This window comes from Rhinatrema bivittatum, chromosome 7, assembly GCF_901001135.1.
Source record: "Rhinatrema bivittatum chromosome 7, aRhiBiv1.1, whole genome shotgun sequence".
Taxonomy (NCBI): domain Eukaryota; kingdom Metazoa; phylum Chordata; class Amphibia; order Gymnophiona; family Rhinatrematidae; genus Rhinatrema; species Rhinatrema bivittatum.
The window spans coordinates 103,034,709-103,051,827 of NC_042621.1; the positions used below are offsets into that span (position 1 = coordinate 103,034,709).

The 17,119-nt window shown below is 45.8% G+C and overlaps 1 protein-coding gene across 1 annotated transcript in view; it reads right to left on the bottom strand.

Moving 5' to 3' along the window:
• Positions 1–494: 494 nt before the first annotated feature.
• The window catches only part of CARMIL2 (capping protein regulator and myosin 1 linker 2), a 435,549-nt gene continuing 418,924 nt past the window's right edge, over positions 495–17,119 (bottom strand). Inside the window, exons 21-25 of the mRNA XM_029608841.1 lie at positions 16,800–16,871; positions 14,758–15,096; positions 10,509–10,616; positions 9,572–9,691; positions 495–1,446 (exon numbers count right to left, since the gene is read on the bottom strand). Of these exons, the coding sequence (XP_029464701.1) occupies positions 1,280–1,446; positions 9,572–9,691; positions 10,509–10,616; positions 14,758–15,096; positions 16,800–16,871 (806 nt within the window). The 3' untranslated portion in view covers positions 495–1,279. The remainder of the gene's footprint in view (positions 1,447–9,571; positions 9,692–10,508; positions 10,617–14,757; positions 15,097–16,799; positions 16,872–17,119) is intronic.

The following is a 17,119-nucleotide window of genomic DNA, read 5'->3' on the forward strand; positions in this document are numbered from 1 at the left end:
TCCGTGCATACTTTCTGGCCAGTGTCTTTGCATCAGTTTTCAAAGGGAACGTACATGAGGACTTTCACTGTGAAAATGGCCATGGGTACAATGCACGCATACTTACTTGCCCCAACTTTTCGTATGGGTAGAATTTTGCTAGACAAGTGTGTGTGTGTGTGTGTGAATCTGAAAATGTAATCTGCACGCATACTTTTCCTCCCCAGCTTAAACACGGCCCTGGAAACGCCTTAAAGCCGCATCGAGGCCGGGCAATTTTCAGTCAGCTGATTTACAATAAAATGCTTCTTACTCACGGACATTACATTCAGAACTGCCCTCCTCATGTTCCTGTGCAAACATAATACGCACAGGGCTACTCGGGCTGATGCTTACCTTCTGCAGGCAGAACGCTTCTGGCTGGCTGGACATAAAAAAAAACCGCAATCCAAGCTGCTTTATGCTAAGCGCATGCAATGTGGAAACAGATGCAAGCGTGGGAATAAAGTCTTTATTTCTTGAGGTGGTGGTTTGACTCTGAACGATACAGCAGGGTCATTCCTAACAAAGGAAAGATACAATTTTCAATTAGCCCATGTAGCTGCACAGTGCATGGGTACCCTTGACCGTGCATGCTTGCAGCCAATTTTCAGAAAGGATCTACCTGGCTAGTTTCTCTTTGAAAATTCCCACGTGTTAAGCGCGTGCGCTAAAAAGCACCCATGTACTTTGCACCTACTGTTTGTGCAGGTGGCTGAGTGGGGGATAGGGGTGGGGTAAAATAGTGCACGTACTTTGAGAATCTCATGTACAGGTCATGGACTGTTTCACTCCCCTGACCTAAACACCCCCCCAAGGAATGCCTCTCTATAAGCTGCTAAAAGTATGCATGCTCTGGGTAGCCACGCATACTTTCAGCTTGTCAGCGGAAGCTAATTTTCAGACAGATCAATTCATTCAGGTAAATGGCTTTGAAAACTGCCTTCACAAATGTCCAGACTCTACCTCCAATGCGAGATTATTTGCTGAAAGCTGCCGGGGCAGCACTGCCCATTCTCCCGAGGGCGGTACTGTGTGCTTATCTCCACGGCACAGAGTGCAGCGACAGCATGGCAATGTGCACAGTTTGAGAAACGCAAATGCTTGGTGTGACCGTGTGAACACATGGGTGAGAGAGAGATCATAAGATGTATGTACAGTTTTGGGTGCTGACCCGGCTCTGCGGAAACATTCACTGTGCATCGGTTTAGCTGTGAGTGGCGAGCAGTGACAGCTGGCCCTATGCCAACACAGGGCCAGCTCAGTGCGGCTCTGGGCTCTCAGTTCTTTGGCCTAAGACTGTATTTGGTGCAGTCTCTAGTGTTTCCTCCAACACTTGGCTTTCGGGTCCTTCTAGTGCTGTTCCCATCTCTGAAGGTTTTTCTTCTATGGATGACCCTGTCTTTTCCTCTTCCCGTCTGACAGACCCTGAAAAATGAGCACAAACAAGCAAGGGGGTGATCCTCACAGTCCAAACCTTCCATGTTTTCACACCTGAGGTCAAGCAACTTTTGAATATTCTTAAAATATACAGATAAACTGGTGCTGCATTATGGGGCTAGCATGGTTATGAAGGTATTCTAATGATATCAGAGATCTATGAGAGTGAAACTTAAAAATAAACTATACTTTATATCATCAAGATCCCAATGCTTAAGAAAAAAATACAATTTTTTTTTTAAAACAGAATTCTGCAAACATCATTTTGGGAGGAAGTCCCAGCTACAACTCAAGAGTGACATCTACTGGCTAGATCAAGAGTGCTCTTGTGCAGGCACTGGCTTTGTATTTCTCTGCCAAAGGACTGACACATCTCCTGATTTGGTTGAACAGGAGGGGAGAATGGGATTAAAAACTGTGTGTAAAGAGGAGTCAGGGAAATTGTGGATGAAGGCATTGTAAACCCCAGTTAGTGTAGTTTATAATGAGTTGAAAGTCTAAAGGAGCAGGAGAAAGCTGTTGACCCCCTCAAAAAAAAAACTTCTTAGCTGTTAACTCCTTTTCCTCCTCCACCTCACCTATGAAAGTATGAGCAAGGAACATGAATTTACAGGTCTCAAAGCAAAACCCTGAATCCTTATAATGAACTTGATCTGTCTGTTGCTGTAAATATAACAGTGCATGTGCACAACCACCGTAGAGCTTCAGTGCATGCATGAAACTACTGCTACAACTCTGCCTACTGCCCCTTCATCCCCTCTCACCCCCTAGGATGCCAGCTCTCTGTTCCCTGACTCTACCTCCAAAGCTCCTTCACATACACCCACACCCCCTTCCCCATTGTTCCATATGACTCAGGTACTCTGACACAATGTCCCTGGTGGCACTTTTAATACTTGTTTTAAATCTTATTTCAGAGCACTCTGAGATTTTTAGCACTGTTTGTCTTTCTAGGCAGAAATATATTTATCATAGTACTTTGTAATTGTAGTTTAAAGAAAAAGAAAAGAACTGTGGCCAAAAATTGCTATTAGTGACTGATGCCATTCCGCAGGCGTGAAACCGGTTATAACCTGTGGAATTACTCAAACCCATTTTTCATGCTGGCTTGCTGCTACAAATAAAAGCATGAGGCATCCCTCACTCTATTTCCTGCAGTCTTCACATTTACTGAATGTCTTCTGTTCTCGACTCCTGGATGCTTGGGGCTTGTGCATCTCCAGCCATTATCACAAGGAGCCTGCCACTTATGGAAGGGTGGGGGCAGGGGAAAGGGGAGGCGCACCAAATTTGGGTCTTCCTAGGATGGGAGGAATACACACCAGGCCCACACTGTGGCCTGCAAACCTCTGGCACAGTATAACCGTGTGTCAGGTCAATACAGAACGGTGCGCTTTCGCCCCGGTTTGGCTGCGCGTTTTTGACGCGCTATTATTACCCCTTATACAGTAAAGGGTAGTAACAGCACGTGGAAAACGCACAGCCAATCCCTCCCCCCGAAACTAATAGCGCTCATCACATGCAAATGCATGTTGATTTATTTATTTATTTATTTTTAATTTTTATATACCGAAGTTCTTGTAAGATATACAAATCACTCCGGTTTACATAAAACGATGAAATGCCCAAAATAGAGGAAGGGGCTTTACATGGAACAATAGAACAGAATGCCAATTTAACATAGTAATATTATAATATAGTGTAGATACAGTATAAATACAGCATAAATACGAGAAACGTTTGAACTCAAAATAATTGTACAGTTAAAAAATCATTGTACAGTTAAAAAATCATTGTACAGTTAAAAAATCATGATGAGCCTATTAGGTATTCACCTGCAATACAGAAAGCAAAATGTGCGGCCAAGTCACACATTTTACTTTCAGAAATTAACTCCTGCCAAAGGGTTATGCTCCCTTGCAGCAGATGGAGACAGTCCAGTCAATACCACACATGCAAAGGCTGCATCCTCCCGGGCCTACACATCCATACAATCAAACCTGGAAAAGGTATGAATGGAGGACAACGTCGTAGCTCAGCAGATATCGACGGGAGACAACAAACTAACCTCCACCCATGACACGGAATGAGCCCTAACCCGAGTAGGCAATGGCTTTTTAGCATCCACATATGTGGCTGTGACTACCTCTGTAATCCAGCGAGCTATGGTAGTCCGCGAAGATGGAGCGCCCTGCTTACTCTCGCCATGGAGAGCAAACAGGCAATCTGCCTTTTAAAAAAGTTCAGAAACCTCCCGATACCACATGACAAGTCTTTTGACATCCAAGGAGCACAAGAGGCAATACTCCTCTGCATCCCTGACCTATCCAGGGATGGCCAGGAGATGGACTGATTCACATGAAAGTCCAAGATTATCTTGGGCAAGAAGGATGGAACACTACACTCCTGTAATGCCCCCGGAGTCATCCAAAGGAATGGCTCTTGCCAAGACAAGGCCTGCATCTCAGAAATTCGACATACCAAACATATAGCCACTGGGAACACCATCTTCAAGGTCAACAACCACAAGGAAAGGCTATGCAGCGGTCAGAACGTAGGGCCCGCCAACAAATCCAGCACCAAGTTAAGACTCCACAAGGGAACTGTTAGCCGCAAGGGAGGCCTAAGACGCTTCACTCCCTTCAAAAAATGGACCACATCAGGATGAGATGACATTAAACCAGCTGGCCCCTGAAACAGGTAAGAGCCGCAACCTGCACCTTCAAGGAATTCAGGGCCAACCCTTTATTCAACCCATCCTGCAAAAAATCCAGAATGAGTAGGTTCTTAACTGACAGCTCGATACAGTAAAGTGGGGCCGCGGTTACCCCGCTCCTAACCCGCTTTCTACTCACTTTACGGCCGCGTTAGCCCTTCTTGCGATACACTATCCCCTTTAACCCAGCCTTACTGCCTCTTTAAATCCCCGGGTAACCCCTTCCGCACGCGGCATGTACATCAGATGTAAGCGATCGAATTAGCTATTCCCTCCCATACAGTAATGCGCGCCCCGACTATCGCTATTTTACCTTGCCATTTTGCCCCGCGTTTAACCTGCTAACTTACCGCCTACCCTTACCCCTGCGTTAGAGGCAGGGGTAATGGTAGACTGCAAACTTTCCCCCAAAAGGAAACCTCTAAAAACCTAAAATCCCCTCCTCCCGAAGCGACTCGACATTACTTTCTGTTGTTTTCTTACCTTTTGTTGCTTTTCAGCCCCTTCCCTTCTCTGCCGCCCTCCGGAGGGGGCAGCCGGCGGCGAAAGCGGCTCGCAGCGGTCCCCCCCGCGCAGGTCCCGGTTCTCCTGGCTCGGCAACAGCAACAGCAGTACAACAGCTAGGGCTCCATCTACCCCAATACTTCCTTCCTTCCTGGCTCGGCCAAACTGTGAAGCAGCTTGCAGCGTTCCCCCCCCCCCCCCCCCACCGCGCAGGTCCCGGTTCTCCTGGCTCGGCGTGAGGTGAGAGCCCACTGTTCTGTGCCCTCTCCGGCACGAGCAGAGCGAAGCGTTCTTTCGTTGGCCGGAGCGCCCAAATCGACGGGCGCTCTGGCCAATTAATTTAGTGCATAGTAACATAGTCATGACGTCAGAAAAAGACCAAATGGTCCATCCAGTCTGCCCAGTAAATGCCGGTCCGTGCAGGCTACTCCATGTTTCTGTTAAGGGTAGTAACTGCTGCTCCGTGCAGGTTACCCCCAGGCCCACTACTCCCATGCTTCTTTTCATTCATTCCCATCCTCTAGCCCAGAGCTTTCCAAACTGTGTGTCGGGACACGTTAGTGTGTCGCCTGCAGTGTGCAGGTGTGTCGCGCAAGCCCGGTCAACTCTGATGCGAGTTTGGGCTTTTTTTTTTCTAGAGATTCACTTTTTTTTTTTTTTTTCAGTTTATGGGTTGCTTATTATTGGGTGATTTTTGCTGTCAATCGCGTTTTTTTGGGGGGCTTGGTGGGTGGAACGAGCCCAGCCATCCTTGCATTGGCTGCTGCTGCCGATGAGGCCTGGCCATGAGGAGTACTGACTGCAAGCAGCAGTGTCTGGTGATCATGGAAGGGAGTGAAGCACTTAACTGGCAACAATCAAAAAGACGAGGTACATGAGTGTGGGGGCCAGACATGTGCTGGGGGGAGAGATATGAGTGTGTGGGGGGCAAACGTGCTGGGGGGACAGACATGTACTTGAGGGGGAGAGATATGAGTGTGTGGGGGCCAGACATGTGCTGGGGGGAGGAGAGAGATGAGTGTGTGGGGGACAGACAATTTGTCTTATTATTGTTTCTCATAAATTATAACAATAACATGAATCTTGGAATATATATTTTTAATATAAATTTAAGGTTTTCATGAGATAGGTTGTGTCGTGAAACATTTTATTTATGTATATGTTTAAGGAAACATACATAAATTGTCGAAATATGTTTCGTTCGTTTAACCTTTAACCTCTGGTTTACTAGTAGACTGAATTACTGTGTCCCGAAATTATGTTTGTCTAAAAAGTGTGTCACCAACATGAAAAGTTTGGAAAGCTCTGCTCTAGCCTTTAGTGATCCACAGTGTTTATCCCATGCCCCTTTGAAATCCTTCATGGTTTTAGTCTTTACCACTTCCTCTGGAAGGTCATTCCAGGCATCTGACATTGGTTGTAAGTCTTCCTCCCTGGAGTTTCAAATCATGACCTCTAGTTCTACTAAATTGTTTCCAATGGAAAAGATCTGTTGTTGACCATGGATCATTAAAACCTTTTAAGTATCTGAAGGTCTGTATCATATCATCCCTGCTCCTCCTCTCCACCAGGGTATACATATTCAGGTTCTTCAACATCTCCTCATAAGGCATTTGATGGAGACCACCTACCATTTTGATTACCCTTCTCTGGACCGCCTCCATCCTGTCTTTGTCCCAATTGAGATATGGTCTCCAGAACTGAACACAGTTCTCCAGATGAGGCCTCATCAAGGACCTGTACAAGGGAATTATCACTTCCCTTTTCTTACTAGATTTTCCTCTCTCTATGCAGCCCAGCATTCTTCTGGCGTTAGCTATCGCCCTGTCACATTGCTTCGCTGACTTCAGGTTGTTAGACACTATCACCCCAATGTCTTCTCCTGTTCCGTGCACATCAGCCCTTCAGTTCTTTCAAGATTACCACTCCCCAAATGCATGACTGCACTTCTTGGCATTGAAAATCAGCTGCCTTATCTTCACCACTCTTCTAGTTTCCTTAAATCCCGTCTCATTCTCTCTACTCCTTCTGGCGGGTCCACTCTGTTGCAGATCTTAGTATCATCTGCAAATAGGCAAACTTTACCTTCTATCCCTTTCGCAATGTTGCTCACAAAGATGTTGAACAGAACCGGTCCCAACACTGATCCCTGTGGCACTCCATTTAACAACATTCTCTCTTCAGAGTAGGTTCCATTTACCATCACATGTTATCTTCTATCCGTCAACCAGTTTGTAATCCATGCCACTACCTTGGAGCTCACTCCCAAGCTTCTCATTTTGTTGATGAGCTAAGGAAAATACAAGCTCCTCATTAAAGGTAAGCAGTCTTTTTGAAGTATTCCAGGGGGGGCAATAGAGCAGTCCTATGTTTAGTTGTGGAGATTTTAGTATTGCCATCTCAAAGGGTGGGGGTTGGTCTGTACTTTGTAAGGTGTAAGTTTAAGTTCCTTTTTTTTTTTTTTTTTTTTTTTACAGATTAGCAGCCTCCCACCTTTACATTTGAGTCTGGGGAAGTGAATGACATCATAGTTGGAATGATCAATTTGATTTAAGAGTATTATCTTTGTCATTCAACCAGGTTTCAGAAATGCAAAAGACAGTAGGATTTAATTCTTCTAACAGATCATTTATCATCGGTATTTTTTTTTTTGACAATGACTGAACATTCAAAAGTAGGAATGTAAAAATTAAGCATGATGAGATTACAGGAGAGTTGTTACTCATTATGGGAAGGATCTGCCTTGAGTTCCTTATTTGTATATTTTTGTATTTTCCTTCTTAGTTCATCATATATACCCTGACCAAGTATAGATTCGATACTGTGTATTTGCTCCATTGTTGTAATGGCCTCAGTCATGAGGGAAGGAGCCATGAAGTATCTCCTGGGGTTGAGTATCTAGAGAATATTCAGCAGAAGAGCCTGAGGCTTGAGCCTCTCTGGTTCCAATGTGGAATCTGCACCAGGAACACCCAGCTACTACAAGGTCTGGGAAATCAGAGCCGGCAGTTCAACTCTATGAAAGATCCATAACATGGTCCAGTCCTGGAGCAATTTCCCATTCTCCAGGGAATCAGGATCTGCTTCATCATCCGTGCCATCCTGGTTCCTGTCGGGAAAACCTACAGTGAATTGAGGCATGCCCAGGTGTTGAACCACAGGAGTGGAAGAGGGAAGGGCCACCGGCTAAGGATCTGACCTGACCAGATTGGGTAAAGCAGAGGACTGTGCCTGAAGAAAGGATTTTAAATCCTGAAGAACCTCCACCCAAGAAAAAGAAGCTGGATCCAAGCCAAACCCAGAAGGAACTGGAGCAGGGCCCACTGAACTGCCATCTCCTGTGGAGGAGCCATTCAAGGGAGCACCAAGGTCTGGCGAACCTCCGGACAAAGCTGTCACTAAACCTTCATCAGGATGGGAGAACCCTGGGTTAGCAAAATCAGAGGAGGACAACTCTCCCTGAGCGTCCAAACAGCGCTGAAATGGGTTAGGAGCCACGCTAGGCTGAGAAGTCCGGTACAGAGAGAAAGACGCTTAGGCTTCCTGTTCACCGGCGCCAGTGCGGCAGTGAATGTGCGTCCAAATGACTCTTGCTCAAAATTTTATGTGCACAAAAATTAAGCGCCCTCCAAAAAATAAGCACCACTTAATTTACATGCACACTGTGTGAGCAGGCTCTTGCGCATATCAGCAGCATTAAAAAAGTTGTGCATTCAAAAGGCACGCCAAAACTGCATGCACAGTGCCGATGCACTATGCAAACCGATGTCCTGTAAAGGGCAGAAACATGCACAAAAAAGTGTGAAAAGCCCCACCTTGCCTACCACACGGCGTGCAGGCAAGAAGCCTAACTGCGAGGCCTAGCCCACTGGGGGCTGCTCAACCCACCAGGCTGCCCAGTTCCCCTAACCCCACTGGGTGTGGGAACGACATTGGAACGGTGCGCTGAGCACGGAGATTGGAGGAAGTACTAAAACCCCTCTAACTGTCTCTGTATCAGAAGGTAAAAATGACTTCCATCCTTTCTTTTCTTTTTTTAAACTTACCGGAGCTCAGCGTTTTCTGGCTGAGCACAGAGACGATCTCCGGCTGTGGATGGGAGAAGGCATCTGCCGTCACCGCTGCGCTCAGCCTCCTGCACCCTCTGCCTTTTAGCTGCACATGTAGCTAAGTCCGCCTCGGGAACTGGCTACTGGACAAGCACTCCTCTGAAGGACCACGAAAATCACCTCAGGAATTCTCAACTGGGGGATGGACCATTAGGTATCACCACAGGAGAGTGGTGCTTTTGTCCTCAATGTAAAATTCTCCTTCCAAAATTTACAGCAATCCCCATAGGGAGATGCACTTCCACCAACTGCTGGAGACGGAGAATACTAGCAGGCTGGGGTCACTGCAGAAGTATATATACTGTGACATCAGCTTGCTCCATCTCCATCTGCTGGCAGGAGAGCATAATCCACTGGTCCTGAGTCCATCTGTCTACATGCTAGGAAACAGCTAATAGCCTCATCTACATGCATTTACATATGATGAGCGCTATTAGCTATGCACTGGTTTGGATGCACTTTTTGGACGCGCTAATCCCCTTATTGCATCAAGTGTTAGCCTAGCGCATCCAAAACGTGCGGCCAAGAGCTTGTTAGCCTGTGCGCTACGTTCAGTACACAATATAGCATTGGCCTGATGGTTTGCTGAGATATAATGGGCCATTACATCACATTACAGACTGCGACTTTCAATTCTAGGTTTGCTGAGATATAATGGGCCATTACATCACATTACAGACTGCAACTTTCAATTCTAGGTTTGCTTCGCCTCCCTCTAGCTCTCATCCCCTGTGTGTTGGGCAAGGTGGAATTCCTACTACATGCGCAGCAGATCTCATAGTACCTCCGGCTTCTGACGTGGCCTGGGTGTCACTGCCTGCCGTGGAGACCAGCTCAGCTTCAGGTTTATTCTTCCGTTTCTTCGCTGGTGATCTCTGCTGCCTGAGTAGAGGAATTTTTACACCTACAAGCAATGAGAGAGATTGCATGGCAAGTGGCTGACTTAAAACCCTGCATGTCTATGAGTTGTACCTTTATTAGATTCAGTTCTAGAGGATGCACTATTACTCCTGAATATTATTGGGATAAGGTGCCAAGTCAAATATAAGAAAAGTACTTACTAGCCTCACTACAAAAAGAAGTCAACAAAGAAGAATAACATTTTTAAAGAGCATAGAGGCACCTAGTGACTGGATTCAGGGCGACTCTGGAGAGAGCCCTGGTGTGTGGCCTCCAGTTGAGGACTGACACTGCAAAGACTGAGCTAAGTGATTGGGAGAGGGGTTATAAAATAAGGGAAAAACCCCAGGTAGTTGCCCCATAATGTAATAGCAGTCTGATCCAATTGAAATGAAAGCCCAAAGAAGCACGGTCCATAAAAAGGCACACACACACATACATATATACACACACAAACACACACGCAGAGCATAGCTGTGAAATGTGACTCTGTAAACCATGCTATTATTCCTGTATTCATGCATATTCACTGTCCGGTTCTGCATGTGGCCCTGTATCCAGCGTTTTTATTCCTGCTTGTCCATGCTCACCATCCAGCTGTTCCATGTGCCCCTATAACAAGTGATTTTACTCCTGTGCCTGTTACAAGCCGCACAGGCGTTACAAGCCGCACTCGTTACAAGTGCGGCTTGTAACGCCTGTGCCTGTGCATACTCAGTATCTAGCTTTGGCTAGATACTGAGTATGCACAGGCACAGGTGTTACAAGCCGCACTTGTAACGAGTGCGGCTTTTTATCTGTATATGTTTGCTTACACTCACCTTCCAGCTCCGACACGCCGGCCTGGTCCCTGAGCTGTTCTTCATGTACGGAGACAGCACGCCTGTTCTGGAAGGGCTTCATGCGATGTCTGGGTTTCAGCTGATTGTCTAAAGCATAACGTGGAGCACAGACCAAATTAAGCCCAGGACTTCGTCCCTACCTTCTTCAGTGGCTGGCTCTAGGGTTCTGTTGTACAGTGAGTTAAGCTCATAATTAAAAATACAAATACAGGAATCAGCTCTGTGGCTCAGGCCGTAGTGCCTGTTCAGGGGGGCTGCAAGGGCTGAACACACCATGGAGGCAAGGTGCTTCATCCTCAGGGAAGATAGCTTATCACTGACGCCTGCTGGCCACAGAGCAGCACTGAGGCGAGGGCAAACCTTAGATGAAACTCCACTCCAATTCTTGCGCTGGCAACAGTGCAAGGGTCATCAAGGAATGAATAAGTGCAAAGTTATGCACAGAGGGAAAAATAATCCCAACTACAGGTGAACAATGCTGGGACCCATATTAGATGTATTCACCCAGGAAAAGATCTGAGGCAGTCAAAAAAGCGAAATGAATATCCAAAAAAGAGTGCAGAATAAAATGGAGAATATCATATTGCCTCTGTATCCTGCCAAGGTATGACCACACCTTGAGTACTGTGTGCAGTTCTGGTCTCCCCATCTCAAAATAGACAGAGCAGAACTAGAAAAGGTGCAGAATAGGGCAACAAAAATGATAAAAGAGAATGGAACGTCTCCTCTAAGAAGAGAGGTTAAACAGGTTAAGGAGGCAATTTTCAAAAGGATTTACGTGTGTAAAAGTAGCATATCTCGTAGCAATTTTCAAAAACCCATTTACATGCATAAAACCTTTTGACAATTCTGCCCTATGGAGTGAATTTTCAAAGGAGTTACACGTGTAAAAGTAGCAAAATTTCAAAAGCCCAGTTTTACACACGTAAATCCTTTTGAAAATTGCCTCCTAAGGCTCTTTAGCTTGGAAATAAGACAGCTGAGAGGAAATGGACTTAAATTATTTGCTTTTCTGGAAAAGAGTGAAGCCATACCTTTTCCCACTATAGAGCAGAACGTCATAGGTTTTATTTTTAATAATTTTATTGATGTTTCCTGTATGTGAAAATCATGCAATGTGTTTTATGTAAGATTATTTTATTGTTAGTTATTTATATGCTGTGTACTGCATCGATCAGGGTTTCTCTATGTGAGCAGTCTATAAGAATGAATAAATAAATAAACATGACAGAAGTTTATCAAATCATGAGTGGGGTGGAATGAGGAAATTGATGGTTATTTGCACTTTTAAATACCCTTAATGTAAGCTTATGCTTCCAGTGTCATCTTTCTTAGAGGTGTCAGGAGCGGGGCGAAGGGTCCCTTTCTCCCGGCAATCAAACGTAAGGTATCGGGGGGGGGGGGGGGGGGGGCGGGGATAATGTAAACCTTTTCAGGTGGGTGGGTGGGAGAGAGGAAAAGGAGGGGGTAGCTTGATTTTAGAATTTCAGAAACACCGGGATGGGAGGAGTTGGAGGTGAGGAGGGCACGGCCTGACAGGGCCTTTACAAGATGGTTTTTTTGAGGGGGGGGGGGGGGGGAACGGCCCGCTGTCCATGTATTTACTTGTTGCTTTCACTTTTGACAGCGCTAGTTAGCTGGATATCTTCAAAGATATCTGGTTCAGTAGCACATTATCCGGCCACATGCTGAGGTAGATTTTAAAAACATACGCACGCGCGAACAAAAGTACACCGGATTTTATAAGATCTTATAAAATCCGAGGTCGGCGCACGCAAGGCTGCGCAAAATCGGCAGCCTGCGCCGCCAAGCCATGCAGCCTGCCTCTGTTCCCTCCCAGGCCGCTCCGATTTCGGAGCGGCCTGGGAGGGAACTTTCCTTCCGCGTCCCCCCAACTTCCCCTCCCTTCCCCTATCTACCCCACCCCCCAGCCCTACCTAAATCCCCCCCTACCTTTTGTTGTGCAAGTTACGCCTGCTTGAAGCAGGCGTAACTTGCCCTCGCCGCCTCGGCATCCCCCGGCACAGGCCGCAGTGCCGGGGGACTCGGGACCGCCCCCTGACCCTGGACACGCCCCCTCCTGCCCCTTTTACGAAGCCCCGGGACTTACGAAGCCCCGGGACTTACGCGCGCGCCGGTGGCCTATGCAAAATAGGCCACCGGCGTGCGAGTTTTATGCGCGCAGGGCTTTTAAAATCTAGCCCAAAGTGTAGACCTACCCAGCTATTTCAAACGTGGCCGGTTAGGTTTTTGTTATCTGGCTACATTAGCCGATTAACTTTAAGCTTGTATATCCAGTGGGATGTTTATCCTACTGAATATATGGGACAAGTTATCCAGCTAACTAAATGACCTATTGAATATTGGCCTCTATGTCTTTTTTGAGATGCAGTGACCATGGAGCAATTCTGAGGTATTATGATATTCTCTGCTTTTTTCTCCATTCCTTTCCTAATAATTCTTAGCATTCTGTTTGCTTTCGTGGCCGCCGCTGCACACTAAGCAGAGGATTTTAACGTATTATCCACTATAACGCTTAGATCCTTTTCCTGGGTGGAGACTCCCAATGTGGAACCTTGCATTGTGTAGCTATAATTTGGTTGTTCTTCCCTACATGCAAAACTTCTCACAAACCTCTTGGGATTTAACAGCTTTGAATAATTTTGTATCAACAGCAGATCTGATCACCTCACTTGTCATTTCCATCTCTAGGTCATTTATAAATATGTTAAAAAAAACAGTGGTCCTAGTACAGATCCCTAGAGCACTCCACCATGCACCTTTCTCCATTGAGAAAACTGACATGTTGGGAGTCTGGGCTCTGCCACCTCATCCCAGGTCAACTGAACAGGCTGATCCAGTCCTGCTTTTTCCCTACACTATGCATGTAGTTCTAATGTTCTTGCGGAAATCGATGGGAAGATCAGAACTACAGGTCCATGCATGCAATGGGCAAAGCCAGGACTGCATCAGCCTGTATATGGCAACCCTAGACCAGAGAGTAAATATTCATATACCACTTATCAAAGTACCCAGTACAGCAAAATGTAATTGACTGAAAATGTTTTGCTAAGGGTGTGTACACATGCTTTGCATATGCCAGGTGTGCACTCAAGCACATATTCTGAGGCATGAGACAGGTCTGTACAAATGCATACATATTTCTTCATTATAAAATTACTTTAGAATGTAGGATGTAAACTAAGAGATTGGGCAATTTAATGATTTCATTCACAAAGTGATGGAATAGAGATGCTGTGTGCTCACCATCAGGCCGATACAGTAAAACCCGCGGGAGAGCCGGCACTCCGAGGCGAGCACCCGCTCTCCCGACGTGCGCACAGGCCACTCTCCTGTGCGCGCGATTTAGTATGAAAGTGAGGGCCTGCGGTAAAAAGAGGCGCTAGGGACACTAGCACGTCCCTAGTGCTTCTTTTTTGACAGGAGCGGCGGCTGTCAGTGGGTTTGACAGCCGCCGCTGACAATTTTGCCGGCGTCGGTTCTCAAACCCGCTGACAGCCACGGGTTCAGAAAAAGGACACCAGCAAAAATGAGCATCCATCTTCCGACCCGTGGGCCGATTTTACATTTTTTTTTTTTAATTAAAATTTTTTTTTTTAATTTTGGGGCCTCCGACTTAATATCGCTATGATATTAAGTCGGAGAGTGTACTTTTCTGTACACTTCCCTGGCGCCGGCAGGCGTTAATTTTTGAAAGTAAAATGTGTGGCTTTGCTGCACATTTTGCTTTCTGGATCGCGTGGGAATAACTAATAGGGCCATCAACATGCATTTGCATGTTGCGGGCGCTATTAGTTTTGGGGAGGTTGGCTGCGCGTTTTTGACGCGCTATTACCCCTTACTGTATAAGGGGTAAAGCTAGCGCGTCGAAAACGCGCGGCCAAACCCGGGCTAACAGTGCGCTGCACTGTACCGTATCGGCCCGCATGGTTGTAAAATGTGACAGGAAGGGATTATTGTGCAAGGGATGAGGATTGTCAATGCTGTGTGCTCTGACTACAGCTGTATAATGTGAGACAGAAGGTGGATGGATTTTTATGGAAGGGGTGAGAATTATCAGTGCTGCTGTACATAAAAAAGTAGGCGGTGACATTGTTAGAAAAAGGATGAGGATCATGGGTGCCCTGCAACCCTTAGTGCTATGTGCTGTTTCTCTTAGTTTTTTTAAAGTCCAATGATAGGCAGTATGACATGCACATGGACCTACCATCATCATGTCTAACTATGGCAGGTGCTGCTTTCTGCAGTTCTGTACTATCTTCTGCACTGTTGCTGCTTTTCCTCGGGGAGGGGACAGGAGTGTTTGTGTTACTCCCTGCTGGGAGCCAGCTGTTTTCCGATCTCTTCTCTGGTTCCTCTGCTACTGGGCTGCTGTGTTCCAGGATGATGAGGGACCTTCGCGGAGATGACTGCAGTTGGGAACATTTTCCCCTCAGCTCTGCGTTCAGCTGTTTGCCCAGATCCTGCCAGGTTGCTCTTTCCTCTTTTGCCTTGCTGTCTTGTCCTGCTTTGGTGGTTTCTACAGTGCACATCCTTGATGAAGCTTCTGTATTAAAGACAATAACTGGGATGAGAGACCAGTAGTTCATTGAACAGCACTAAATGTTCTCAGAAGGTCGCAGGGAGAAGAGGCTTTTATATCATAACCTGAGACACTTTATAGATAAGGCACAGCCAATAATTGTTTTTTGTGTCAGAAAAGAGCAGCATTTAATGAACAGCAGTGAGAGGAGGACTTGAGCATCAGGCAAACCAGCAGAAAGATAATATCCCTCTGATTACAGTCTTTGCTTTAGACACTGACAATTCTTCCATCCCCTGAATCAAAATACAGCATTTAACCATTAAGCATGCTTTCTATATAAACAGTTTGGGGTCCATATTCAGCCTCTATCCAGTTGAGCAAATTAGCCAAATAAACATATCTGGCTAACCTGACCAAGATATTCAGCGGAGAATTTATCTAATAATTAGCCAGCTACATGTATCCAGCTAACTTTAGACCAGCTGAATCATCACCCAGTAAAAGTGTTGCTAGCACTAAATGTTTCAGGAGTTATCATAAGGCTTGGGAATAACTGCATGGAGCGGCAGTTGCTACCCTTAAAAGAAGCATGGGGGGTAATCTGCACGGCTTGGCAGATACTACAATAAGAAGCTTGCTAGGCAGATTGGATGGATCATTTGGTCCTTTTCTGCCGTTGTTACTGTGTAATCTACCTTATCAGGATAACTTAGTTGGAGAAGGCTGAATATTAGAAACATAGAAATGACGGCAGAAAAAGACCAATCGGCCCATCCAGTCTGCCCAGCAAGCTCCCACACTCATTTTCCCATACTTATCTGTTTCACCAACCACCAGGTTCAGGGCCCTTGTTGATAACTGTTTGACTCAAATTTTCTGCCATCTCCTGCCATTGATGCAGAGAGTAATGTTGGAGTTGCATCAAAGGTGAGTATAAGGCTTAATTGTTAAGGGTAGTAACCGCCGCATCAAGCACCTGTCCGGCTAAGTTAGCTGGATAAGTAGCTCCGCCCAGCAATAACCCCATCCTGTCTTTTACTTATTCAGATAACAAACTCTATGGGATAAGTGGTGGCCAAATATTGACATGGTGCCACTTAGCTGGATAAGTCTGAACTTTATCCAACTAAGTGGTGTTGACAATCGGCCTCTGTATATTTTGTAGCTCATAGTTATTAACTCTATTTAGAAGACATGGCTCCTCTGCTTTAGTAACTTCCTTGTGAATAATGCTACAAATGTGTACAAATACATTGTCCCAAAACATCTTTATATGTGGACATTCCCATATACAATGTATATATGAGCCACCTATACATCATTTAAGGCAAACACCAAAAGGTTGTGAATCCTGCCTTCCAAGCCTATCTAATATATGCAATCTGTGCAAAAATTTGAACTGAAATCCCCCAAGTTTGCTCTCTCTACTAACTTGTACATTTGTTCAAAACTGCATCTGAATTCATTTATTGGGTTCTCTGTCCCGGGGTTATTAACTTGTCCCCCATGACCATTATCTCCATCCCATGGTCAGTGAGATGCTCCCTGTAACTGCTGGCCTATATCCTGGGATTATGGAAATGCCCTCTGATTATCATCTGCATCCAGGTTGTCACCGAGATGCCTGATGAGAGCGGGACCATTGTCCCAACATTACTGAGATCCCTGCTGACTGTGTCCCAGGGACACTGAGACACCCGCAGGTCTGCTGTCTGTATCCTTACCTGTAGACATTGAGTGTGTTCGTGATTTCAAAGATGGAGGAGGGGATTCCACAGAGCTGTCCACAATGTCTCCTAGAAAATAAATACGTTTCAGATGGGTTAAAGCACAATCCAGCAAACCTGAGCAAATGTTTTATAACATGTTTTTCCTCTAAGGCTTCAGCCCTTGATATCGAACAATGGAACTAAATCACTGTTCACTGATGTTTATAGTCAGGGCCCCTGGTTTCCTGCAGCAGATTTTGTAAGACTCTGCTGCAAGAGTTAGCAAATCCTATGGGAGGTTTTTCAAAAGTCTGTGGCAATTCTGAGGCAAATTT